Genomic DNA, 26139 nt, shown 5'->3' on the forward strand with positions numbered 1-26139 from the left:
TGGACCCGGCTGCCTGTCCTCGGTGTCAGCAACCTGTCCGGCCCACGCTATGCTGCAGACGTTCTTTGCCGTCTTTCGCACAGAAGTCCCAAACGGATAGGCGTGCATGAGGTGCATACGAACATCAACACCAACATCGCACCATTGAATGGAGCCATCCACACCCTTCCTGAAAAAAGGGCGGGGGTCTCTGGTGCTGCTGGTTACCACACGGCTGGTAGAGGTTTGTATTGTCTATTATCTTTATAGTAATTAGTTCAGCCGCTTGTTTTAGCGGACTAACATTTCCGACTAGTATTGTAGCCGTACTCCGCAAATCATTGTTGTGTATGACAAAAGATACTGAGAGGCCGAGGGCCGCAATATAGTGCTACTAGCAGATGCTCTCTTCAGAGGATATGGTACAAGGCAGAACCGTCTAGATGAAGAGGAGGCCGGCCCTCGCCTCCCCCTCTCTCGAGAAGCCGGATGATATATGAATTCCACCGAGAGATGGTCACGAGTCGTGATAACAAATCAACGTGGTCCTATGAGCTTGTTCGGTGTCTGACTACGAGACACCAGTGCTGCCTCTGACTACTCCGAGGTGCCTGCGAAATATCTCCCTTCTCCATCTTCCCGTAGTAGGTAGTCATAAAGGAGCTAGCCCTGTTCTCCATCTTTGGACTCTTGTTTTGCTGTAATCTTAAATCAAGCTTCCTGCCTCCAGTATGTACTGTCTACATGTATTCTTTCATGCTACCAGTACTACCACCTTGCATTCGGATTACCCGCCGAATACTCTCGTATCCACTTGTGCGACGCAGTCAAGCCCGCCGAAGAGGGTGTGGGTAAAATGGCCTTAGTTGCAGCCTGGGTTGTCGTATATTTTTCCCCTTTCAACATGTGCCATATCACGGACCAATAGATGAACCCATCATTAGACTGTTGACTATGTTATGCTGACTGTATTAATCTATTTGACAGCCGAGCGGGCCGAGATACATCTACTATTGCTTCCCAATTACCAGGAATATTGCTTGCATCTGTCGGTACCCAGTCTTGGAGGAGATGAGAAGGGGATGATATGATTTACGTCGTGAGGTGAGATTCTGGGCAAAAAGGCGTTTGAAATTTAACGAGCTACGGGACGGATATGGCCGTCCCTTTTTGGCCGGGCCCGAGGCGGGCAACGTATATATTATTTATTACCTTTTTTTCTTTTCTTGGCAATTTGCATTGCTTCGCAGCTGCTAATTAATGTCAAGTTTTTCTTTTTTTTTTTTTCTTGTGCAGATCGGAGAGCGCTTTTTTATGCGTCACATCAGCAGTTGTAACAGGGGGGTTTAGTAATGAGAAATGGCAGCGGATTTTTTCTTTTCCCCTCTTAATAGGCCTGGAATCAGTGACCAAAAAAATGGATAGAGCCAAAAAAAAAAAAAAAAAAAAAAAAAAAAGGTAGCTGTATCAACGTGGATACGGAAAGTCGGAGAGGGTCTATATGCACAACATATTACATACTTTCTATTCGCGGCCAGTTCAGAACCTCCACCATCGCCACAAACTTCTTTTATGGATCGGATTTTCTTTTGTCAGTTTCGCGGCGCCGTTCCGCATTCGTGCCCCACTTTCTTCGAGGACCCCTCCATTGATCCTTCCCGCTAAAGCTCGTCGCGGTGCGCGTCATTCAGCGGCGCTTCTTTAATGGCCAAACGCGTTTTCTAGCGCAAAAACATGCCATCGTGGGCTTCAAGATCCTGCAAGCAAACAAAAGAAGGGAAAAAAAAATAGAGTGTGTCGCCTTAGCCTTACAGCAGCACGGCATTAGCATCAGCTTCAGCATTTTATCTGCTTTTAGTCCTTTGTTTCTTTATATTCCCTTTTTTTTGTGTGTGTATTTTCGCATTGATATGCTGCATCTACTTTTTTAGAACCTTCCTTCATTCTTCGTTTCTACTTTTACGGACGCTCCACTTGAATCAGCCCTCCCAGATTACATGTGCTATGCATACGCTTTGACGGCCCGTGTCTGACGCCAGTTCCCTTTTCTGTCACGGCCAGGCCAGGATCTGGTCGCGTTAACAGGGCAATTGTCTCCTATTCAACAAACAAAGAAAACCAGGATTTGTTTTCCCAGCCTCTGGTCCATCATCTTTGACGGATTGGAGCTTCCATTGGTTTTTGATACAGAAATACAGATTCGCCTGTCCAAGCCATGTATCTCCCGCGCTCCCTGATATCGAAGCTCTACTCGCATCTGCAAAACACTCGCCATCCTCTCTCTCCACCAGTATTGATTCTCGTCGCCCTTGAGCCGGACGCTCTTTGCGCATGCCGAATACTCACCCGTCTTCTCAAACATGACTATATTCCACACAAGATCCAGCCTGTCGCGGGATACAATGACCTGGAAAAGGCTGGCAGGGAACTTGTTGTCCCGATGATGGAGTCACAAGGTGGTAGTGGGGGGGTTGTCGTTTGCTTGGGCGTTGGAGGCATGGTTGACCTTGGACCGCTGCTAGGCCTGGAACCTGAAGGCGAAGAATCTCCCTACAGCGGCGTCGAGGTCTGGGTTCTCGATGCTCATCGACCTTGGAATCTGGCCAACGTTTTTGGCGGCTTCCCACTCGAGCCTGTCAACCAAGTATCAAGCTCATACAAGTCGAGGAGTCCAATTGGAGTCTCAGGAGGAGCGATCGATCGGGCATACAACTCGGGCCGGGGCGGAATCGTGGTGTTTGATGATGGCGACATCGAAGGCGACCTCATGACGGAACGCGATGCATATCTTGCGCTCCTAGATATGCCAGACATTGAGGGACAGGACAACGATGACGACGATAACTCCAGCGAGGATGACGATGAGGAGGATGACGGTGATTCTGGCCACGAGTCTGCTCAAACGGGGCAAAAGAGGAAGAGCCTAAATGAAGATGACTCCAGCGACGACGAGGATTCGCGGCCTCGCCAGCGGCGAAGAAGCAATTCCGTACGTATAACATCAAAGCGCCGCTGCTGATCCGTCATGACGCATTTCTAACCAGACATACACATAGTCGAGTTCGATAGTCGGTTCTCCTACCCGACCGGAGCCAAGGGGCTTGCTATCCATCCGAAATCCTGGTTCCATACTGTCAAGCGATCCCATCGAACCTCCGTCAGGTGCCCAGCCATTGCCGGCCGCTTCCGCTCGAACACTGAGAAAACGCCTTCTACGAATGCGACGTGAAAATGAGACCGTTCTACACCAATACTACAAGATGGGTTCGTCTTTTGCCGAGCCCATCTCATCGATGATGTACTCTTTAGCCTCCGAATTAGGTCGCGATGACAATGACCTCCTTTGGTTGGCAATAGTGGGCGTTACATCTATGGAGTTGTATGGAAGGTCGTCAGCAGGCGTTGCTGCACCTATCCGGTCTGGAGGTTCTGGGAAGCCATCAGGGTGGTTTGGTGTCCGAGGTGCTCGTCTACGGCAACTCTTGCGAGATGAAGTCAGGAGATTGAACCCACCAGAAGTAGCAAACGGGAAAGTTGTCCCTGAAAACAACGGCATTATACCGACTACGGCGAGAAATCCTGAAGATACGGGGATTCGTCTCTCGCCCGAGCCAAAGTTTCTCCTAATTCGACATTGGAGCCTCTACGATAGCATGCTACACTCGCCATATCTATTCTCTAGGCTGAAAACTTGGAGCGAATCGGGTATCAAACGACTCCACAAGCTTCTCGCCAAAATGGGAGTCAGCCTGGCGCAATGCAAGCAGAGTTACACGCACATGGACATGGTGCTGAAGCGCGAGCTCAGAGCGAAGCTTTTAAAATACGGATCCCTTTACAACCTCGACGAGATGGTTCCTTCTGTCGACACTGACGGCAAAGATCGAGCGGGAGCCAAGGATGGGTGGGGTTTTGTCCGAAGTTGGGGCTGGCGTGCAACTCTCAGTGCCCAGGACGTTGGTGTCGTGATTGGTGCGCTATTGGAAGTAGGCAAACATGTCCAGGCTCTAGAAGCGACAAATCCAGGGCCAAGCCAGGTAACTCGGGAGATGGAGGACGAGTCAGAACTAGCTGCCCAGGGCGAGGAATGGATTAGCCGCTTCTGGGAAGCTTATGACGCGTTGGAAGAGTGAGCTGAATTCATGAACGAATGTGGAAAGGGGAGACATATTTACTGACAAATTTTGTAGTATTGACGCGCTGAAAGCTGGATTACCAACCGCACAATTCCTACACCGTGCAATCTACCGAACAGGAACATCTCTAATCAACAAGAAGCAAATCAAGCATCTTCGGGCGTTCCGTATGTGCGTTGTCAAGGATGGCCCGGACGTGGCTCTCTTTACCCACCCAGCGGCGTTGACAAAACTCGCCCTCTGGATTGGAGAGGCGTTGGCCGAACAAGAAAAAGAATCACAAGGAAAACTATCTCACGGAGGTCGTGGAACACCCTTGGTGGTGGCAAGCTTAAACGAGAAGCGAGGTGTCTACATTGTCGTTGGCACAGGCGGCGGTGGTGGTCCGGATACCGTGTTTATGAATAGAGCAACCAAGCAGGAGAGGCAGGCAAACAAGGACGCCAAGGCAAAAAAGAAAGAGGAGGCACGAAAAGCGAAAGAAAAGATCAAAGAAGAAAAGCGCGCGGCCCGAAGGGCTGCCGATCAGGGCAACGATGATAACGGTGACGATGACGACGAGCTGGAGACGGAGTCCGAGGGGTCAGAATCCTCGGAATCGGAAGACGACTCGGATGATGAGGATGCGGAGAATGACCGGGGCTACGGCCTGAACAAGTTTGGAAACGCTTTCCAGGAGGTCGTCTCTGAGACGAGTGCGCGTGTGCGAATCGACAGCTTTGAGCACTCTGTTGTGGAAGTCAAGAAGGAAGACTTGGGGGGCTTTCTTGAGAGTCTGAGTATGAAGGCTGTAGTGGGTTGATTTTGGGAGTTTCAATTACCACCGGTCCGGTCTATAAAACACGACATGAATAACGACTATGGTCCTTTTTCCCTCCTCTCTACCTGATCAAACAGCCGAAAATTAGCCAGGAGGGAGGAACATGTAGGTGAATTTTGTTTATACTGTGAAAATTTCTTTATCTTACTATATTTTATTGCATTTTTTTTTTCTCTTTCCCTTTTGGTGTTATCGGAGAGCGGGAAAGGATATTGAACGGACATGAGCTTGAATGGATGAATGGCTGGCTGGGATGGCATAGTGGGAGTTTATGAAATGGCGGCTGTCGGAGTGAGAAATATGGAGATTGAAGACATTTCTTCTTTTGACACGAATGACCTTGCCCCTGTGATTTGCATATATTGATTTATCTCCTTGTATTAATTCATTTGTTGGCCCTGATCCTTTTCTTTTGTTGGTTCATACCTCAACTTCGAAGATTGTGTGTTCTAGAATGGATTGTTTGTGCTTTTAAGCCAGATCTTTCATATACAAATAAGGCTTTGCCTTTAAGCAATCACCGAGACAGAGAGAAAGTCATGTACATTCACATTGTATAAGACACTTGTTGATTAGGCAATTCTTTCGATTTTTTTTCCCGAGGTATTTATCACGATCTACATACTCCCTCCGCGTTTATATGAGGAGCGCCAGATCAACCATCTCAACGCCCTTATTCATATCCCAATTCGTTTCGTTTCGTTTTTCCTTCACTCCAACACACATATATATATATTCTCTTTCATTCTTGTTTACCCGTTGATGACAATGTTGAGGCCGTTGCTCTTGAAGCCCTGGTTCAGCGCCACGATGACTTGCTTGGAGGTGACCATTTGCAAATCAGCCAGTGTCTGGAGGGCGACGATTTGAGAGAGCAGCTGGATTTGTTGACCGCCATTGAGCTTGTTGATCGAGCCAACGTTCAGGACGCCATCCAAGCCGAGCTGGGAGAGAGCGCCGCTGATGGCATCACCAAGGCCGTTCTTGTTGTTGTTGTTATTGTTGTTGCCGCCCTTGTCCTTGCCCTTGCCCTTGTCCTTGCCCTTGCCCTTGTCCTTGCCTTTGTCCTTGCCTTTGCCCTTGCCATCGTTACCTGCTGAGGCAGTGCCGTTACCAGCAGGAGGGGGAGGAGGAGCGGCAGCAGCATCGGTAGCAGCAGGAGGAGGAGGAGCGGCAGCAGCATCGGTAGCAGCAGGAGGAGGAGGAGCAGCCGCAGCAGCGGTGGTAGCAGCAGGAGGAGCGGCAGCGGCAGCACTCGTGGTAGCAGCGGCAGCGGCAGTAGTAGCAGCCGCCCCCTTCTTCTTGTCAGCAGCGGCATCATCAGCAGGTGGAGATGCAGTGTTGGCATTCAGGGCAACCAAGTCTCTTGCGAAGATGACATCAACGGCGCGCTCAAGGAAAGATCGAGCAGCGGGAGCAGCCTGGATCTCCGAACGAGCAACGACAGGCTGAGCCGGAAGAGCTGTTGCCAGGCCAGCGGCAGTGAGAAGAAGGACTGAAGAAGGCTTCATTTTGAATGACTGTGTATAAGTGAAAGAAGAAGAAGAAAAGCGAAGAAGTAGATAAGAAAGTTAAGGAATGGTTAATCAAGCAGAGGTTTCAATGAATCGAAGCAACAGAGCACAGCTCTTGTTGAGGAAAAAGAAAAGAATTGAATGTTAATGAGTGAAGCGCAGCGACCCTGAGGAAAAAAGGAGAAGAAACGAGAATTGAGAGAGGCGGCAGAGAGGCATAATATACTCCTCTTCCCACGAGGTGGAAGAGGATACCTCGGATGATTCCGTGGCCAAGCTTTGGACAAGCTTCGTTCTGCCTCGACTTCATCCGAAGCCTGGCAACTAGGCAGGAAGATACCATCGCTTGCGCGCCCTCCCTGAGACCGGATGTGGTGATATCCAGAAGCTACATCCTGGGGGATGGAACCCCTGGTCCGTGGGGCGGTTCCTGGCTCTAATGCCGCCTCTGATCTCGGCTGATCACCGTACTGTCATGGCATACTCCATGATGCCCCAAAGAGGACTGGAGAGAGACTCCTGGGCTGGATGCAGTACGCCAAGCCTCGTGAATCGGAAAGTCTGGAGGAATCAATGCGAAACACGGACCGTCTCCTAACAAAGGCGATTAAGAAGACGAGTGCAACTGATGCGACACGAAATCCAATGCCCTCTCGGTATAAGCCAGCAAAGCTCAAACTGAGCCATCGCAGGATTGGGCATAGTACGGGTTGGGAAGACTGAGCGGTGGTGAAGTTGAGGCGTCGCAGAAACGGCTAGGGGCTTTGCTAGGAAGGCTGCCAAATGCGGCAAGTGTCGCTGCATGGGGCAACAAGCCATCAACGCTTCTGCCGTCTCCCACGTTTGAGACGGCCGCGGGGCAGGTTTCAAGCCCCGGCCACTCTCAGACACCAGATCGCCCGGCAACAAACAAAGCCGCACAAAGGCCCAAGGTCTAGATGGCGGTAAGGGAGGTGATTGCTGTGATGGCTGTGCAGCTGCTGCCAAGGAACCGCTCGGTTGGAGTCGCGCCAGTGCGTCGCCCGTTTAGGAGTTTCTCGGAGCGTTTCTCGCACCTAGTTTAGAAACCCATGCAGAAACATAAACGACGCACCCGCCTAACTTACAGACTTATTGGTAAGGTTTTAAGGATTAGTTAGAGTTATCTCAAACAATATTAATGTGATGACTCCGATTCTGGCGTGATCACTACCTCTTGGGGGTTTCGGTTGTTTGCGGATGCGCCCGGAGGACGGAACCTATGTGAGCCTGTGAGCTATACATAGTAACAAGGTCAATTTCTAAAACGCAAAAGTCGATGGATCGCATGTCTCTGTTTAGTTGTATATCACAGTTGCGTTCAAGTCACGCATGAAACAAACACCACATCTCTTGGCCTGCCATCTCTGGCTGAGGGCGACCTTGTTGAGTCAGTCTTGGCGAATTAGACACATTTGCCGATCTTTGCATCCATTATCCATTCACAAAACGGTCTCGCGCTGAAGTTTGGGATTTTGGGTTTGTTTGTCTGTTTGTTTCCTTTTATTATTCTTTTTTTTTTTTTTTTTTTTTTTTTTTTTGGTGGTATCAATCGTCATCTGCTTGCCCTCGCCTTGTCATTGCTGGCGTGGAATCCAAGCCATTCTCCCAGCATGCCTCCGGGCTTTGGCACGGGGCACTCTCTCTTTGCTCGCTCCTCCGCATGGTCAAGGTCGTCGTCCGTCGTCTGGTTGAATTGCACAAGTCCGTCCTTGGCAACGATAGCGTCCCTGCTCCTCCATCTCTTCCGTCTGCCGTTCTCATCGACGATAATCTCCCCATCGGCGTACTTGGTCCGCGGCACCGGGCATGGCAGAACATGCGGCAGTGCAACAACGAAGAAGCTGGCAATAAGCGTCGTAGCGAAGAGGGACGAGGTCATGCGAGACCTGGGGTGAAGATGTGGTGTCATGACTGGGCAATCCCCGGGAGTTAGCGGGATTGAGTGACTGTGGTGTTTGGAGCTGCAAATTTTGACGTGTTAGTCGAGCTGCTTCGATGCCAGCGACAGCCAGCCATTGGGGGCTCACAAGGGGGTCGTGGCATGTTCCTTCTGGCCACGATTCACGCCCAATTGGAGGTTGGCGATGAGCGTCTTCTTAGGAGCAGAGGAGCCCAGGACCCATAGCTGCTGGAATTCGAGCGGGCAGAAAAAAGACGCCCGGTGGTGCAGAACCGATTTCCCGATGATTCGATAACAAGCTCGCTGATTGGCTGGGGCGCTAGCTTGTAGCTAGAAGGTTGCCGCATTCGGGGACGGCACAACGTAATTCCTGCTGGGCGTTCCAAGCACTCGGGAGGTCGCCTGCAGGCTGCTCTAGTAAAGTGCTGAAGCGCTAAATTGCCCGCTGGGAGCTGTAACCCTGCCTACCAAATTACTGGGTACAAGCATAAATCCATCAACTGCTTGGAAGCATAGCTTAAATAAGAGTAAAAGGAAGCATGAATGTATACTTTTGCTTCTCCCTTGTATAAACCTTCTGCATTACTCTCTAGCAACAACATAGGTGCTCATTTTAAATTGATACGACGTATCAATATCTTTATTGATATATTTTGCAAGTAGAACACCTCGGTGGCTAATTTTCCAAGAATATGTGCTTTGACGGCGACGTTCACCGAGGTGGGTGGGTGGCCGTGCGCAGTTCCGCAGTATTAGCGTAATAGCGGGCGGGCATGCCACTTTAATCCCGAGGCGCAGAACGCGATAGCGCTGATCCATTTTTAAACTTCAACCTCTCTTATCTGCCCACGCGACTCTGACATTTCCAATATCAAGCGGCATTGGCTACTGCTTGGTTTCCAGCGGTTTACCCTCGAGATATGTTATAGCCGTCTTTCTATCCGATTCTATTATCGCATCAGCCCGACCGGCGCACCTCTCGTGCGACCTCTGTCGACCCTCCGTCTTTCACTCTCTACCGCTCCCATCATGAGCGATCTCGACAAGTCAGTCTCGTATCAACCCTGCCTTGGAGTGCTGTTTGTCCGCTAAGACCGTGTGTAGAGCGATCGCGCAACTGCGCTCATGCCGCCCCATTCCGGAAGACCAAGTGCGGGAGCTCTGCCACCGCGCCAGAGAGCTTCTTATCGAGGAGGGCAACGTCGTCACCGTGACGGCGCCGGTAACAGTAAGCCTCTCCATCGACACCTTTCGATATAACAAGGATGGACGATAACCAAAGCTTGTCTGCAATGCTTAGATATGTGGCGATATTCACGGCCAGTTTCATGACCTAATGGAGCTGTTCCGCGTCGGCGGCGATGTCCCCGACACGAATTATCTATTCATGGGTATAAACACCTCCATTCATCCCTTGCTGAACGCTTGTCATAATAATTGACACTTGTTATATCCGTTAGGTGACTTTGTCGACCGTGGCTTCTACTCTCTCGAATCATTCCTTCTTTTGCTTTGTCTCAAAGTCCGATACCCAGACCGCATGACACTGATCCGCGGCAATCACGAATCTCGCCAAATAACGACAGTGTACGGCTTTTACGACGAATGCCTTCGCAAATACGGTAGTGCAAATGTATGGCGTTACTGTTGCGACGTGTTTGATTATCTCGCCCTTGGTGCCATAGTTCTGGGTGCGTCGAGCACTCTCTCACCTGGTATGCCGGATGACGACGATACCGAAATTGAAGTGTGCGACCAAGCTGGCTCTATAATCAGTCGCTTCCCTCGCCAGCGCGCCAACCAATCGGCCTCTCAAGAGAAGCTCGAGGCTCCCAATAAAAGCACAGCGGACAAGACTGGTCCACCTGGTTCGGGAGCGTCAGGATCCAGCAGTGGCAGCGTGGGCAATCCTACAGGAGCCATTCTCTGTGTGCATGGTGGATTGAGCCCGTTGGTCGATACGGTAGATAAAATACGACTTATTGACCGGAAGCAAGAAGTCCCCCACGAAGGCGCAATGTGTGACCTTTTATGGTCCGACCCAGACGAAATCGACGGTTGGGGCCTCTCGCCCCGAGGTGCTGGATTTCTATTCGGAGCCGATATTGTCAAGGTTTTCAACCATCGAAACGATCTGAGTCTCATTGCTCGCGCGCACCAGCTGGTCATGGAGGGATTCAAGGAGATGTTCGATGCCTCTATCGTCACCGTCTGGTCAGCTCCAAACTACTGCTACCGATGCGGCAATGTTGCAGCTGTGCTGGAGCTTACAGAAGATGAGTCAGGCACCGGCATTTTCCAGAGGACAAACGGAGATGTTGGCCGCAGCTCTGGCGCCGTTATTGAATCGAGGGGTGGCCCTAAGAATGGCCCAGCTCGACGATATCGGGTGTTCCAAGCTGCGCCCCAAGATTCCAGGGGGATGCCTGCCAAGAAGCCAGTCGCGGATTATTTCTTGTGAGAGAGATCTATTGTTTGTTTCTACCAACCATCTAGAGGATGCTTCTTTGCGCCCCTTGGTTAAGATACCATTCTTGTATATTTGGTAATCAGCCCTATCCAAATGCAGCAGACGGTATGATTTTTTTTTTCTGGAGGGCGAATATACATGTACTCGGGTTACGAATATTGCTATGGCGTACAGGAGGTTTTCACGAATTTATATAGTACTAGACATCACAAAGATGATACCGCTTTTTTTGCCTCACTTTCAAAGATGTCTGCTTCATTTGACGAAGAAGAATTATACCACTTGAAGAAGTCAAATGTCTTATGTGAATGTCTCCTGCCGTGTAATTGGTGAGAGGAGAGTTATTGTGAAATGGAAGTCGTATAACGAAAGATTGAAGCGTTATCACGATGACCGCGAAGGAACTTGATACAAAGCAACTTCCTTTGACAAAGATTTTAATAAAATACAAAACAACAAGTAAACCAATGCTATTAATACGTTGTATGAAAAGAAATCATTCGCTTATTTTCCTCTTCTTAAACAAATACATGCCTAAAAGCATCCATCTTTAGTCTGTGGCTTAAACTGATAGGATAGACAACAGAGTCGAGGGTAGGTCCCAATGCGCACTACGTATGCGGGCTTAGTCAGCGCATTTGCCGCAACATCAACCCCACGGCACGCGGGGCAAGTCGTTCATTCAACCTCCAACTTAAACCAGCTCCAGCTCCACACGCTGTTTCGTCGTCTCCCATACAGCACTCTTCATCTGTAGGACTACCCCACGAAGACGAATCTATAGCGGTACCTGCTACTGGCAGCTTCTCTTCGCCATCATGGATACTTCCGGCACTGAGAACCCTGCGAGCCCTCTGACGTCGCTCAAGAACCCTCTGCGGTCTAGTGAAGGCTCGCTGCTGTCTACGCAGAAGAGCTCGCAGCTCCAGGCCGTATTGCATCCGCTAGTGCTTCTCACAATTTCCGACTACATCACACGACACACCCTTCGAGAGCAAAAGGGCCCCATTATCGGAGCTCTACTAGGCCAGCAAAATGGCCGAGAAATTACCATCGAACACGCTTTTGAATGCCACATCGTGGAAGCACCGCTGATGGCGGGAGGCTACTTGATTGATCCTGTACGATTCAGTTCAAGATTAGAGCAGAGTACGTCGACTCCAACAAGCTACAACTTCAGATTTTCTCAATGCCTTGCTAACCACTGCATTTGCTTCCAGTGTGCCTTGTCCATAAAGATAGAAAGCTAGACTTTGTCGGCTGGTACACATTGCTGCCGCCCTCAGGTCCCTCATCCACCATCTTGCCCATCCATAGCCAGATCCTTGAGGGCTGGAACGAATCTGCCATTTTGCTGGGCTTCCATCCCCAAGAGGTTATGGAGCATTCAGTCGGCGGTAAACTGCCGCTGACGATCTACGAGAGCAACTACGAAGTCGACGATACCAAGGCTGAGAACGATGGAGAGGACAAAAAAATGGAGGACGGAGATTCTATGCTCAAGCTGAAGTTCCGAGAGGTGCCATATTCCGTCGAGACCGATGAGACAGAGATGATTAGCATGAACTATGTTGCCAGTGGAGGCGCAAATGCCGCTGTTAGTGCCCCTGCACCAACTGCCAAGGACGAACGACCTGCTCGCTCGATAGAATCAAACGGCAAGGGAAAGCGAAGGTTGGTAGAGAGCGAGGTTGACGATAAGAAAGACGAGCTTCTGGATGACGCAGCAGTTCTCACGCGAGAGGAGGATGAGATGCTTGCCTCGTTGACGGCCAAGGCAAACGCCATCAAGATGCTTCACTCTAGAATTCGGCTCATCACTACGTATCTGGAGCGTCTGCCACCTTCCTTCACCAGCGGAGTTTCCCAAGAAGAGAGCATGGATACGGACTCTGCCAATACTACTCCATCGTTAAACGTCCTCCGGCAAATTCAAGCTCTCATTAGTAGGCTCGATCTCGTCATCCCATCAGACAAGGAAGCTTTCGAAAAGGAAGTTCAGAGCGAGACAAACAATGTCCACCTTGTCGGTCTACTAAATTCCATCATGCAGGGTGTTAACCAAGCACGAGACGTTGGCAAGAAATTCCATGCTATCGAGGCAGGCAAGAATGCGGCGGGTAGGCGCGGGGCAACAGACTATCCCTCTACGACCCCATTTAACGTTCCAGGCACAGGCGATCTGCTCGTTTGATGATGGAGATACCCCCCATGGCGCCGTATAACTTTCATTGTTTTTATTTTTCCTTATTCTGTTTTAAAGGCATCACTACGAGGCGTTTTTTGTTCCAACACAAGGGAACGATTGATAGATAATGATATGATGAGGATTGGCGTTAGGTGCTGGACAATCGGTACTATAGGTACAAACATCCTGCAAAAAATCACACATATGGGTAATCATTTCTATGTCCATATTCCATCTTATTCGTTGACTTTGGCCCTTCAATAAATTGATATAAAAATGTGCTCATCTGAAAGGGGGAAAAAAAAAAAAATAGTATTTTTAAAGACAGCGGCCGCACTTTTGGCACCAAATAGCAAGTAGAGTTTAGAAAAGCGCAATCATCCATCGTAATTATCCCTCTCATCTCCCACTCCTTAAAAAGTGCTCGTTGCCAGCCGGCTCGCCGCATTCCGCGCGTCAATTCGGTCCTCGTCATCCTCTTCCAAACCAACCAAATTGCCGAGACCGGGACCAAGCTTGCCTGATCCAGACTCCTGGCTGTCTTCTCCTTCAGCCTCCTCGGCCACCTTGCCGACACCCGAAGTGGTGCGGCTGGTGGCGTCGGATCGACGAGGAACGCCGCTCCAAGCATCGCCCTTAGGACCCTGGCTGGCAGCGAGGCTGGTTCGTCGCGTGGTGGGGTGGGATTCACGGCCCAGACGGCTGAGGCCGCCGGAGGAGTCGATCGACCGGACGTCTGCTCGGACGCTCTCGAGGAGGGCCAGGGTACGACGCTCGGCTTCGATCTCTCGGAGGACGAGTTCCCGGATTTCCATGCGCAGATCGCTAGCCGTCCTGTCGAACCATCTGCGGCGCTCCTGGACGAGGGTCTGGGTGACTCGGCTTGTCTTGTTGAAGAGATGGGTTTCGTTTGTTCGGGCCTCGTCGAGGGCTGCGATTGCCTCGTCGACCTTTTCGCGTCTGACGCTGGAGCTGGCTTTGAGACGATCGGCGGCGTTTAGCTTGCTTCGTGTGACTTCCTGGGCTTGCAAGAATTCACGGATGAGGATCTGTCGGTTCGTGAGAGTCTCCTTGACGATGAAGGCATCCTGAGAATGATATTGGAATGGGTCTCCAATAGTAGCTGCCTCGGCTGTGGCTTGAGCGGCGTGATAGTCGCCGACAGTCTGAATCACTCTGCCAAGCTTCTTGTAGGCGTTTGCCAGACCTGGGTGCGGTTCCTGGACGTGCATGGCGCCGAGCTTCACACCATAGTCAGACTCGGCAAGGCCAAGACCTGTAAGTCATGTACCGTTAGTAAGACGAGGAGGGCTAATTGCTTGGCGGGCATCATGATTCTTTACCTCTTCTAGCCTTGACAAGCTTGTCGACCTTGTGGCCTGCATCCATCGTACCGAGATAGAACAGTTTAACGACTGGACGAGCCTCTGCGAGCTCAGGGGTATCATCGGGAGGTGGGGCAAACTGCTTGAGGATTTTCCTGCGAACGCCAGTTGCGGGCTGCTTTCTCTTCACCAACGGGCTGTAGCCGAAATCGCTTTCAACGAAAAGCACCATCTCGTCGTCCCTCATTAATACCTCGTTCCCGCACACGTAGTTGAACCATCTTTGCATCAGAGCCTTGACTCGGGATTCATCCTCCTCTGTGCCAGCGCCGGCTGATGTGATGGGAGGAGGAACCGCGGGCACAAAAGCCTCGGGATTGGCAGATATTAGGTGCTCGCCAAGCTTGACAAATTCGGAATGCAATCGTCGGACATCTCGGTATTGGGTGGTGCGGAATCGGGGCAAGTTTGTCTGGAAGAAGCAGGCCGGTTAGATTCTCATAGATGTTCTACCAGTGCAGTGGAGAGCAAGGACAACTTACATGTACGTCGAATCGCAGAATGGGATCCTTCTTTCCTGTTCGCTCCAATCCTGTGATCTTCGCCTGCAGTCGGAATTGGGGCTGCGGGGGCTTTCGAGGCTCTTCCGGCTGGGCATCTGTCGCAGCAGCTGGCTGGAGGGGTCCTTCAAAACCAGTAGACTGAGGAATCTCTCCAGACCCCGGGTGCGCAGCCAATGTCGCCTCGTCTTGCTCTCCTGGTGCAGGCGTGGCTACACCAGACACTGGGAAAGAGTCCTCTCCACCATGGCCCAAGCCGTTGGACGATTGCGGGGCGTACGGGAATGCGGGCACAGGGGCATCTCCCGTGATGCTTCCAAAGGTCGTGCGGTCATGCTGAGGAGAAGAGCCTGGCGTATTGCCCCATGGAGAAGCTGCCGGGTCTTCGGTCTCGTGTATAGAGGCGCTATAGTCCATGATGAGGCGTTCCTAGCGGGCACACTCTGGATAGAGGTGGTATTGGAGTAGATATCGGCGGAGAACGGCGAGACTTGGAGGGGTGGGTATTAGATATAGGCGATTCTCTCACGATTGGGCGTCGCTCATGCCGTAAAGCCCGGTTGCAAGACCGCTGAAGATGGACGCGCAAAGCTGATTGCGTCTCCAAGGCAGCTGATTCGGTTCGGCTACGTAACTGGGCAGGCTGGCGACGACACCGAAAGTGGGCACGAAAGGTGAGTCTGGGGAGTGGGCCATCATTGGCCAACTAAGCGCAGCTTATCGCGTCTAATTAGACGCACGAGAGCTCTTATCATGGCTACATGCGGCATAGCGCGGGGTTCTTTGGAAGCAAAAAATTGGTTATCGCAGCTCTAATCCACTGCGCTTTGCGTCGAGCCAAAAAGATTGCATCGTCACTGCGGAGCGCATACCAATTTGTAGTCGCAAAACAAAAAGGAAATTCACAATGGGCAAAAAGCGATCAAGAGAAGAGGCCAAGGACGTGCCCCCAGCGGAGGGTGGCGCTGATCGCATGGATGAGGACAGCAGCGATGACGAGGTGAGAGATGAGATGAGAGCAAGCTTCAGCTCTACAGTAGCATCACTGACGCTCGTTAGGACTTTGACATGGTCAATGTTGATTTTGAGTGGTTCAATTTCGATCCCGAGATAGATTTCCATGGCACAAAGTCGCTTCTTCGGCAGCTTTTCGATGTCGATGCCAACCTCTTCAACATGTCTGCGCTTTCAGACCTTATCCTATCACAACCGACGATCGGTTCAACAGTCAAGGTCGACGGCAAGGCCAACGATGCCTACGCCATGCTGACGGTCCTCAACACATATGAGCATCGCAACAAGGAGCCCATGAAGGATATTCTCAAGTATCTCGCGGAAAAGGCACAGACCAACCCATCAATATCTGCCGTCGCAGAGCTCATCAACGCACAAAAGCCCGTTGGTCTCGTCTTCTCAGAACGACTCATCAACATGCCGTCCGAAATTGCGCCTCCACTGTACACGATGCTGGTTGAAGAGGTGGAAGACGCATTGGAAGATAAGGAGCCGTACGACTTCTCTTACTACCTGGTATTCTCCAGGACGTATCAGGAGGTTGAATCAACCCTTGATGTGGAAGACCGAAAGCGCAAAAAGGCCAAGGAGGAGGCTTCAACCTACCACTTCCATCCCGAAGATGAGATTCTACAGAAATACGCAGTAGCGCACGGCAGTTTCCGATATACAAAAGAAGACGACGCGGTGGCAGATAGCAAGCGAGCGTTTCAAGAGCTGGGTATCAAGACATTTGGGCACATGATCCTCATTGAGGCGGGTAAATTCAAGGAGGCCGTCAAGGCCGTTAGTGACTATATAGCTGCGCCGCAGTAAAACAACAACAACCAGAATAATAATGATTTGCTTCTATCTACTCTTCTGGTAGAAGCCTCTGCATTAAGTACTCAACTTCCACCTCCTTGGTCAATGGAATGACAAAGTCCTTGTACATGGACACTACCGCATCCACATTGATCTTGACAGGCTGCTCTATGCCTCCCAGCGTTGACGGGTCTTTGCCGTACGTCTCCGCCTTGAGGCGCAAGCGATCGAGAACCTGCTGCTCGACGGCTCTGTTTGTAATGGACTCGCCAATGGCCTCTCGATCCTCAGCTTTGATTAGCTGCGTGTAGAGCTCAGGATCCGACTGGAATTTAGACTCGGCGACAAATTTGCCAAAGTGGATTCTCCGAGATAGTGCCTGCAGACAAGCAATGTCGCAAGTCGATGTCGAGCCGTAGTTTTCCTGTGACTCTCCTCGATCCTCGCGGCCAAAGTTGGGGCACACGACGGGCAAAAACTTTTCAATGTAGAACTTCTTGATCTTGTCGTTGACGCAAACGTCGTTCTTATGTAAGATCTTGGGGTAGTTGAGAGGCTTTAACAGAGGCTTCTGGATTGCCTCTGGGAAGAAGGCATATTCGTCGGGAGATTCAAAACGGCGGATCAGAGACTGAAGCTTCTCTTGCTGCGAGAAGTAATAGTCAAAGAAGCTCAGACTGCTATCGGGGATGGGCAGGGCTCCTGGTGTGTAGATGGTCTAGAGAGAGCTTGGTTAGCAATGCGCATGCTTCTTATAGTGCAAGTCTGTTTGCCCAAGGTTGGCTTCCGCGTATCACCTTATTTAGAGGAAACTGGACTCTTTCGATGAGATGGAAAGTGATTGTGTCTTCGAGACGGCTATTCAACGTGTCAGAGATGAAAAGACGGTCAGGGGAGAGCTCGCAACAGCCAGCAGAAATACTGACATGAGCTGGAAGCGGATGCGCGAAAGATCCAGCGCCCGCGAGCTGTCAGCCATGTCCACGGCAGAATCCATCTTTGGCGGCAGGGCTTGGAGAGAGGTATTCTAGGAAATAAAGAAGGCGACAAGATTGATCTCGTTGAATTGAGCGCAGCCAAAGGCTCAATGAAGGCTTAAATACTCCTTATACAGGCATTCGTAAAGGATCCAGTGGTAAGCTGACGTGCAGCGCAGCGTCGGATCTGCAATATGACTGTAGTGGGGGACGCTGAGACTGAGGTCAAGCCGCTCCCGAGACCGGCGTCTGACGGGACTCCCAGAGCTCAAAGCCAAGAGCCCCTCCATCTTCAGCAGCAGCTTGTGATTTAGTAGCGGCGGTAGTACATAGCAGCAGCAGCAGCCGTAACAAGTACTAAATTAAGTTTGAGCCGCCTAAGCTGTGACAGCGCAGGTGGAAATTGCAAGATGACTTGCTTCTGCGAATGTGTAAGACGAAGGCCATCGCATTTTCAAACGTTGTTTGACGAGGCACGGCGTGTTATTGGCAGATATTAGCCGGCATCACATCGCTAAAGTGTACATAACATGCGATCAATTCTGCTTGTCTGCTGGGGCATCTAGGCCTAGGGTCCCCTGGAGATCGGGTTTGTTAGGCCTTGCCAGGGTCCTGTATCAACCGCCGTCGAGCCCTTGCGCCCCCGGAAAAGCCCCCAGTGGGGCGTCCAACGAACCGCACAGGCGAGCGAGAAATGCAGCAGCGCACTAGCAGAGACAATGCCGAAACACCGCCAACGGCCTGCAATTCTACCAAGTATCATGCGCGCGCTGTGCTACCCAGTGCCTACCTTGGCAAGCTTGGGTAGTCAAGACAAGTAGTGATGCAGCTGGCTTGTAGCGTAACTGTACCTCGAGATCAGGTTCATATATGTACTACTGCCAACGAAACAAGTAGAGATAATGCAAGTAATGGATGCTAAAGGAACAAGGGCAGCGGGAAGCTGGGCAGAGCTAGAGGGGTGCATGGATGGCGGTACGAAACATTGAACCTGCTGGCATTGGACCAAAGACCGCTGGAGCACCGTAGAGAGCGGCTAGCACCGCCTGTATTTATGCGGCAAGGCAGCAGGTACATACTTGTAATAGCCGGGGCCCGGGCTATCCTGCATTTTCTTCGCGCGTCATCCATTTGCCGTACCCAGTCCCAAATTTCACACCCGCAAGGCCATGTCCATTTTTTGCGATGCACAATCGTGATTCTTTCTCTCCTTGAGCGACACCTGACGGAAGACTCACTTCAACCTCGCGCCTCACCCTGAGCCTCGTCCAGCGTCGGCCGAGCCGTTGAGTAATGGCCGACTCGGAGAGCCATTACGCCTTCGACGATGGCCCCGATGACGAGCAGTCCATCATCTCGGTATGTCGCCAGCGGAGAGAGAAGAGAAAAATTTCTACTGAGCCGCAATCCCGCGGCCATTGAGCTGTCGCTTGCAATTGTCCATTGGGCGCATTGAGCTAACAAGATTCTTCCCTCCCACTGCAGACTCGAGGGCTTGAGGCATTCAGTCGCAAGGTTACTGTCACGGCGAGCCAATTGATGGGGCCGGCCGCCGAGGCTTCGGGAGCCCATTATCGCGCCGCCATGGCCGAAGTTCACAAGCAGATGAAGCGCCCAAGCGTGCAGCGCGGCGTCTTCTCCATGGCCCGGTCGAGCCCTACCGAGATTGTGCGGTCCAAGCTGTCGACCGCAGAGATCCAGCACCGCGCCCTAACACATCTCCCCGACGAGCTGCTCTCCAACATCCCCGAGCACCAAAACGCTTACTCGCTCTTCCAAGGCTTTCAGGCTAGCTTCCCAGAATTGACGGATGACGGGAAGAAGCACCGTCGGCGCCCATCGAGGGGCAGGAAACTGCTGGAGGAGGGAGAGAATACTCCCGCCACGCCGGCGAAGCTGTCCCAGTTGAAGAAGGAGAAGACCACCATGGTGCATGAGCTGGAGCTGTTGGGGGTGCGCAAGAGCATGGTTAGCTGTGAGATCCGCGAGATAGACAACAAGATTGCCAATCTCTATGGCATGCGTAGGATTGTCTTGGAGAGACTGGCGGGCTTCGAGCAGGACGAGGCCTCCCTTGAACACGATGGTAGGTCTCTGAACCCATGCGATAGACGTATTCTGTCTCTCAATGATAAATGTGCGCCTCTAATTACTTTCCATTTTTGGGTTACCTTGATATAGTCATGGATCTTGAAACAAAGATAGACGAAGTCCAAGCCATTGTCGATGAGGCCGAAGAGATTGCCCGGAATACTGCCACAAAGGACGAGCGAGATCTTGTGGGCGACGCCGACGACCACGACCCTGAATTCATGTCCAAATCTGTCTATGAGAAGCTGCCCGGACCCGATGGCAAGCCGCGGAAATCGAAAAAGGTTCATCGCCGGAAATCCATGCCAATTCTTCACGAGCACTTTGCGCCAGGATCTAGCATCCGTGAAATCCGGGCGCATCGCGATACGATTACTGCCATGGACTTTGATGCCCCCTTTGGAACTTTGGTTACTGCTGCACTGGATGACACCGTTAGAGTCTGGGATCTGAATGCCGGACGATGCATGGGCTACCTGGAAGGCCACACGGCCTCCGTGCGAGCCCTGCAGGTCGAGGATAACATTCTGGCTACCGGCTCTATGGACGCTACTATCAGATTATGGGATCTTAGCAAAACACACTACAACCCTCAGGGCGGTAAGGAGGTTGGTGATGACGACGAAGATGCTATTGCCTTTGAACACCCCGATGCTCAGCCTATCGAACCGCCGGAGGGAAGCATGGATGACTGCGCTCTCTACACGCTATCATCTCACGTTGACGAAATCACCGCGCTCCACTTCAGGGGAGATGTCCTAGTCTCTGGCTCAGCGGACAAGACGATCCGACACTGGGACTTGGAAAAGGGCCGTTGCGTGCAGACGCTCGACGTCATGTGGGCGGCTGCCCAGGCATCGGCCATTGCGACCACTAGCGATAGCACCTGGAGGCCGACAGGTCGTGCTCAGGGAACCTCTGCCGATTTTGTCGGTGCCCTGCAGGTGTTTGAGTCCGCACTGGCTTGCGGTACTGCAGATGGCATGGTCCGCTTGTGGGATCTCCGAAGTGGCCAGGTTCATCGCAGCTTGGTCGGCCACACCGGCGCTGTGACTTGCCTGCAGTTTGACGACGTTCACTTGGTTACCGGCAGTTTGGACCGCAGTATCAGAGTAAGTTTATTCTTTCCTCTCCTCAGATATCATTGCTTTGGAGTTTGTAGACAGCACCAACTAACAAACCGCTTTTCAGATATGGGATCTCCGAACTGGATCCATCTACGACGCTTACGCCTATGACAACCCCGTTACCAGTATGATGTTTGATGCCCGACGGATTGTGAGTGCAGCCACCGAAGACGTGGTCAAGGTGTACGATAAGGTTGAGGGTCGACAATGGGACTGCGGAGCGGGCGTCGCCGCCTCCGAGGGCGTCAAGGCTGCCTCCAAGAATGCCGCCATCGTCGAACGTGTTCGTGTGAAGGATGGCTACCTGGTAGAGGGTAGACGAAACGGCATTGTGGGTGTCTGGACTTGTTAGAATTGCGTTTATTTTAAAGTCGGCGCAGCTCAAGCGAATGTAACGAAAGAAGAGAGTGTTCGATTTCTTGTACGTTTACGAAATGATGGGAATGGGTTGTGGGGTTCTTGTGCGTGGAAAATATATACATCTTTCTGATGTGTCTAATTACTCGTCGTTTAATTACTTGGTGATAGAGAGTGAATGAGCGAATGCACAAGCAGAGAGACCCAGCGGTATTAGACCAAGGAAATTTTGTTGAAAATAGCTAAAAAAAAAAAAAAAAAAAAAAAAAAAGATTAAAAAAAATCCTATTCTTACGGTTTTCTCCAGAGACCAAATAAATCAATCGGCGGGGATTTATGGCAATGTTGAGATGGCCGATGCTTGCTCCGGGTAGACAGCAAGATGGCTTACAGATTTGGCACCAGAGCTTTCTTACACTTCTCCCCACTTACACCTTTACACCTCTTGCTGAGGTTACCAGTACGGCCTGCGAATGCATCCAATTACTTGTTTGAAACGGCAATCTCTTTATTTTTCCCTTTATCTATGAGAACATACATTTAGCAGACGAATTGCCCTCCTCCAACATGTCTTCGCTGCGCGATCAAGTTTTGTCACGATATCGCGATGCTGCAAATACCATCGCTACATCTCAGCATACGTCCCTCAACCCAGGAAAACCCCACAGCGATGCAGACCAGGAATCTTCACTCTCAGATAGCGCAGATTTAAAAGGACATGCGATGAAGCAATTGCTACAGCGCCAAGCACGTGGTCTCACCAAGCTCCACGAGGCCCTGGAACAAGAGATTGATGCTGGAGTGGATGAGGACTTGCTGCAGACGAGGTTGGACGACCTTGCTTCGGTTTCGATGTCCACATTTTATGCGTATCGGTTCGATCTGCTGCCTCAGTACTGGAGGTGGATTTACACAGACACGTTGATTCTCATGTCGTATTATGCTATTTTGCGGGCTGCTCGAGGTGGCTCGTTCGACGAGCGTGTCATGGATCGCGTGGTCGAAGATTTGGACAGAGCTCTCATCGTAGCCGGCGGCGCAGGCAAATTTCTCGGTAAACAGTGGATTGAGGGGACGTTGGACCTGCTCAGTCGTTTTTGGGAGGAAGTGAAGACAGCAATTACCGACGAGCAAAGACCTCGTAAGCGCATTAAAAGAGAGAAAACGTTTTCTGATTGCGAGCCATTTGGCCGCCCCAATCTCTCAGCAGATAAAACCTGCCCGCGGTATGAGAATTGGTCGTTGGAGAGATTCGAAAAATACATGAACGAGGAGAGCCAAGGAAGACCTCTGCCCATTGTTTTCACAGACTTGACAAAGGATTGGCCTGCCTTTTCGGATGCCCCGTGGAACAGCCCCGACTATCTCCTATCCAAGACATTCGGTGGAAGGAGGCTTGTCCCTGTTGAGATAGGACGAAGTTATGTCGACGAAGGATGGAGACAGGAACTCATACATTTTAAAGACTTTCTGACGAGATATATTGACCCTAGCATCCTACCACATGTTGGTGAAGAAGACATAGCTCAACCACCCCAAAGCGATGACAAACGGAGACCACAAACGGTAGGATACCTCGCCCAGCACACGCTCTTCAGTCAAATCCCCACTCTCCGAAACGACATTCGGGTGCCGGACTTTTGCTGGGCGGACGTCCCGCCGCATCCTACGACATCGTCGAAAAACCAGGCGGTCGTGGACGTTCCCCAGCTGAATGCGTGGTTTGGTCCTGCCAAGACCATAACTCCGCTTCACACCGATGGGTATCATAATTTGCTCTGTCAGGTTGTAGGCACAAAATATGTGAGGCTGTATTCGCCTGAGGAGACGGAGCGGTTGCGGCCTAGGGGGTTGGAGCTTGGTGTTGATATGAGCAACACGAGTGAGCTAGATGTTGGCGTCTTGGAAGGGTGGGATGAAGTTGACGTTAATGATGATGATGGAGAAGACTGGGAGAGAACGAGAAAAGAGCTGGCGGATGTGCCCTATTGGGAGTATATATTGCAGCCGGGGGACACGTTGCTGATTCCCATCGGGTGGTGGCATTACGTGCGCAGTTTGAGCATCAGCTTCAGTGTGAGTTTTTGGTGGAATTAGAGTTTAGCCTTTGACGAGATCGTGGAGTGTATTTTTGTTGAATCTAGATAAGCGAGGTGCTATTTATGTATATGATGACGAATGAAAGATTGTAGATCTCTCGTTTAAAATTCGATACAGATTCGAACCAGCCAAGGGGGGCAGTAAAGTTGAATAAATGCATACACAACTAGTAGATACTCGGGAATGATAACACTAAAAGTATAAAGGAGGTTTCTTATACAAGTATCTAATCCGAGTCTATGCATCTTTAATAGGGAGATTGGTACTCGACATACAATAAGTACTATAGGTAGATAGTGGGTAGCAGAAGTAGCCGAAGGTAGCTGGAGACTACAGGATCAACCAAGCCCTGCACATTGGGCATGGTATAGAAGCTACTTTTTCAAAAAGTTCTGCACTACATGAACATTCGTGATTTCTTTACTTATTGTAGTGTTTTACGTTGAACGTCGATACGATCGCATCGAAATGGCCGTAGAAGAGCTGAGCTGTCTGTTGTGGGGTTATGTAAGAGCCTTGTTTTAGTTATGCTGTATTAGAGCAAGTCATATATTCTCGTATGCCATTTTGGAGTTTACTCAGTCGCGTTTACGGACACTTCGTGCCGAGCAGGTGATGACGACTGTCAATCACTTCTTTATTCATACCTTCACCATTATGTCAAGAGTATGTAAGGGGGGAGACAACATCGTATATTTGAAAGCAAAACTACGCTGGCAATACGCTTTGCCCTACCTATGAGGCACAGATAGATAAGATGACGCGCAAAGGTGCAACGTAAGTGCTAGCACGATCAAACGGCGAGAAATAAAAAAAAAAAAGAATAAGAGGCGGGATACACCATCAACAAGCAGAGGGCAGTTTCACCCTTGAGACGAGCGAGCATCTTCCACACTTTCAGCCGACACTTGTGCTCCCCGCCGTGCCTTGGCACCAGCCTTCAACGTCTCCCACTTCTCACGGTACTTTTCAAGCGTCTTTTGCATCTTGCGGTTGTCCTTCTCGAGGCGTTCCATGTGCTTTGTCATCGCCGAAATCTCTTCCTCCAGTTCGTGATTCTTCCGTATCAACTCATCGTCATTTACTCTCCCAGCGGAATGCTGCGACCCAGCAGGCATAATTCGATAACTTTCAGCAAGAGCAAGAGCGGAGCTCTGGGCGCTGGCTTCAAAAGTGTGGAGGCGTTTCGAGAGTTTGTCAAGCATGTCCTTTAGCGATTTGTTTTCCAGACTGAGTTCCTCAATGGTGTTGTACAGTTCCTTTTCTGAGTGGCTACGGGCAATACGTCGTCTTGGATTTATAGAACCAGGGGCTTCACGGGCATCCACAAAGTCATCGTCATCATCATCGTGAGGCAAGAGATCGCCATGGGTCGAGGCTTCTAATCGGCGCTTTTCTTTTTCAGCGTAGCTCAGAATATTGGCATAAGACATGGTATGACCGGTAGAGGGAACAACGTAGAACGAATCAGCAGCAGTGTGACCATCTCGAACGAGAGCTCGCATGGTAGCCTTGGAGTAAATCTTGGAAAGATCCGGTTCGACACTGGTAGACGGAGAGGCACGAGCACGGGATTGCTTGGTAGGGGACAGGTTGACGGTAGGGGGAGGCACAGCAGATTCAGTGGGAGTGGCAGGCTCCTCTTGGATGAGTGGCAGACCGGCGAAAGCAAGCGGGGCAGAGATTTTGTTGATCAGACTTCCAAAAGTATTGTAGAAGCGGGTGTAGCCACCGTCGTCCCTGGCGGGAGAGCTTGGCTCGACCTTGGGAGACGCGCTGCCCTTGGCCGCAACGCCGTCTTGCTGCCTGGGCGTGGTGGTTACAGGCGGAACCCAAGTAGGTCGGCCGGTCTGGCGGTCCATGATGTTCTGCATCTTGGCCTTGGAAGCATCGCGTTTCGCTTGGGGGTCGACGTTACCAGGTGCCTGGTCGTTGGACACGCTGGGGCTGAGCGGCTGGGTGCGGTCCTTGGAGCGGATGCCTCTGGCGGAAGCGAGGTTGCTGGCGATGGACGACGACATTTCTCGGCCCATGTAGCGGCGCTGGGCCAGGCCGGGCGGCTGAGCAGCCTTGGCGACCGCGGCCTGGGGAGAGTCTCGCGCAGCGTCCACGCCGAGGGCATCGCCATCGTCCTTCTCGGACTGTGCCTTCTCCGAAAGCTCCCCATCTCTGGCGTGCGGCACCTGCTCCGGCGGCAGCTTGAGGATCTCGGCCAGCTTCCGGTGATGCTCCTCGAGCAGCTTCAAAGTCCTGAGCGCCTCGACGCTGGACGTCGACTTTGCGGCATTGGCAAACTCGCCTGCGGCCAGGGTGTGCTCGCTGATGGCCACGGTGGTATCAGACGACGAGGATTGGCGAGTAGCGACAGCGGCGGCACGCGCGTGGTCGTGCGCCTTTGTGAGCGGCGAAGATTCCATGGTTGCAAATATCGCGTTTGAGTATACTGACAAAAATCTGTTCTCTCCCCTGCGGGAGAAGTGAGGGCGGCCGTGCAGTATGTCGGCTTGGCGATGTAGGAAACTGCCAGTTTTGGCCGTCTTTGGAGGATGGAGATGAGTTGCGCAAGTGTGCGCATAAGTGTGTATAATCTGTGCGGGCACTTTTTAGCGTCCCGCTCCATGACGGCATGCGGACGCGATGGACATTGGATGAACCGCAGGCTGCGGCAGGGATTGGGCGGTGGAAGGGGGTATTTGGGATGTACTGCGCGGCTTGGCTAGGTTTGGCGCTTGGGACAAAGCGGCGCAAGTGTCTGG

General features: G+C 51.3%; 11 protein-coding genes across 11 annotated transcripts; 6 read left to right on the plus strand and 5 right to left on the minus strand.

Annotated features, from left to right (window-relative positions):
- Positions 1–1724: 1724 nt before the first annotated feature.
- TrAFT101_001176 (uncharacterized protein) lies at positions 1725–5421 on the plus strand. Its single transcript, XM_024910893.2, has 3 exons — positions 1725–2968; positions 3036–4108; positions 4170–5421. The coding sequence occupies exons 1-3, from the start codon at positions 2195–2197 to the stop codon at positions 4915–4917; spliced, it is 2595 nt and encodes an 864-aa protein (XP_024765418.1). The 5' UTR covers positions 1725–2194; the 3' UTR covers positions 4918–5421.
- A 35-nt stretch (positions 5422–5456) lies between these two features.
- Positions 5457–6446, minus strand: TrAFT101_001177 (uncharacterized protein; the record flags this gene model as incomplete). Its single annotated transcript, XM_024907538.2, has 1 exon — positions 5457–6446. The coding sequence occupies one exon, from the start codon at positions 6444–6446 to the stop codon at positions 5688–5690; it is 759 nt and encodes a 252-aa protein (XP_024765419.1). The 3' UTR covers positions 5457–5687.
- A 1576-nt stretch (positions 6447–8022) lies between these two features.
- TrAFT101_001178 (uncharacterized protein) lies at positions 8023–8379 on the minus strand (the record flags this gene model as incomplete). Its single annotated transcript, XM_024910894.2, has 1 exon — positions 8023–8379. One exon carries the CDS (start codon positions 8377–8379, stop codon positions 8023–8025), a length of 357 nt encoding a protein of 118 aa, XP_024765421.1.
- Positions 8380–9198: 819 nt separating this feature from the next.
- On the plus strand, positions 9199–11104 carry TrAFT101_001179 (uncharacterized protein). Its single transcript, XM_024910895.2, has 4 exons — positions 9199–9416; positions 9475–9598; positions 9671–9761; positions 9831–11104. The coding sequence occupies exons 1-4, from the start codon at positions 9400–9402 to the stop codon at positions 10829–10831; spliced, it is 1233 nt and encodes a 410-aa protein (XP_024765422.1). The 5' UTR covers positions 9199–9399; the 3' UTR covers positions 10832–11104.
- Positions 11105–11553: 449 nt separating this feature from the next.
- TrAFT101_001180 (uncharacterized protein) lies at positions 11554–13481 on the plus strand. Its single transcript, XM_024909438.2, has 2 exons — positions 11554–11989; positions 12061–13481. Exons 1-2 carry the CDS (start codon positions 11659–11661, stop codon positions 13032–13034), a joined length of 1305 nt encoding a protein of 434 aa, XP_024765423.1. The 5' UTR covers positions 11554–11658; the 3' UTR covers positions 13035–13481.
- TrAFT101_001181 (uncharacterized protein) lies at positions 12872–15534 on the minus strand. The gene is made up of 3 exons (XM_024899136.2): positions 14896–15534; positions 14372–14825; positions 12872–14304 (listed from the first exon to the last, which is right to left on the minus strand). The coding sequence occupies exons 1-3, from the start codon at positions 15328–15330 to the stop codon at positions 13442–13444; spliced, it is 1752 nt and encodes a 583-aa protein (XP_024765424.1). The 5' UTR covers positions 15331–15534; the 3' UTR covers positions 12872–13441.
- A 191-nt stretch (positions 15535–15725) lies between these two features.
- BCP1 (Mss4p nuclear export) lies at positions 15726–16873 on the plus strand. Its single transcript, XM_024904729.2, has 2 exons — positions 15726–15913; positions 15973–16873. The coding sequence occupies exons 1-2, from the start codon at positions 15821–15823 to the stop codon at positions 16741–16743; spliced, it is 864 nt and encodes a 287-aa protein (XP_024765425.1). The 5' UTR covers positions 15726–15820; the 3' UTR covers positions 16744–16873.
- On the minus strand, positions 16663–17936 carry TrAFT101_001183 (uncharacterized protein). Its single transcript, XM_024899153.2, has 3 exons — positions 17658–17936; positions 17529–17589; positions 16663–17449 (listed from the first exon to the last, which is right to left on the minus strand). The coding sequence occupies exons 1-3, from the start codon at positions 17726–17728 to the stop codon at positions 16781–16783; spliced, it is 801 nt and encodes a 266-aa protein (XP_024765426.1). The 5' UTR covers positions 17729–17936; the 3' UTR covers positions 16663–16780.
- Positions 17937–18820: 884 nt separating this feature from the next.
- MDV1 (Mitochondrial fission protein) lies at positions 18821–21526 on the plus strand. Its single transcript, XM_024902304.2, has 4 exons — positions 18821–19067; positions 19194–19794; positions 19890–20911; positions 20991–21526. Exons 1-4 carry the CDS (start codon positions 19002–19004, stop codon positions 21276–21278), a joined length of 1977 nt encoding a protein of 658 aa, XP_024765427.2. The 5' UTR covers positions 18821–19001; the 3' UTR covers positions 21279–21526.
- A 214-nt stretch (positions 21527–21740) lies between these two features.
- TrAFT101_001185 (uncharacterized protein) lies at positions 21741–23565 on the plus strand. The gene has a single exon (XM_066126258.1). The coding sequence runs from the start codon at positions 21851–21853 to the stop codon at positions 23378–23380; it is 1530 nt and encodes a 509-aa protein (XP_065982359.1). The 5' UTR covers positions 21741–21850; the 3' UTR covers positions 23381–23565.
- Positions 23566–24057: 492 nt separating this feature from the next.
- On the minus strand, positions 24058–26019 carry TrAFT101_001186 (uncharacterized protein). The gene has a single exon (XM_024907539.2). It carries the CDS (start codon positions 25798–25800, stop codon positions 24247–24249), a length of 1554 nt encoding a protein of 517 aa, XP_024765428.1. The 5' UTR covers positions 25801–26019; the 3' UTR covers positions 24058–24246.
- Between the last annotated feature and the right edge of the window lie 120 nt (positions 26020–26139).

This window comes from Trichoderma asperellum, chromosome 1 (genome assembly GCF_020647865.1).
Source record: "Trichoderma asperellum chromosome 1, complete sequence".
Classification (NCBI taxonomy): domain Eukaryota; kingdom Fungi; phylum Ascomycota; class Sordariomycetes; order Hypocreales; family Hypocreaceae; genus Trichoderma; species Trichoderma asperellum.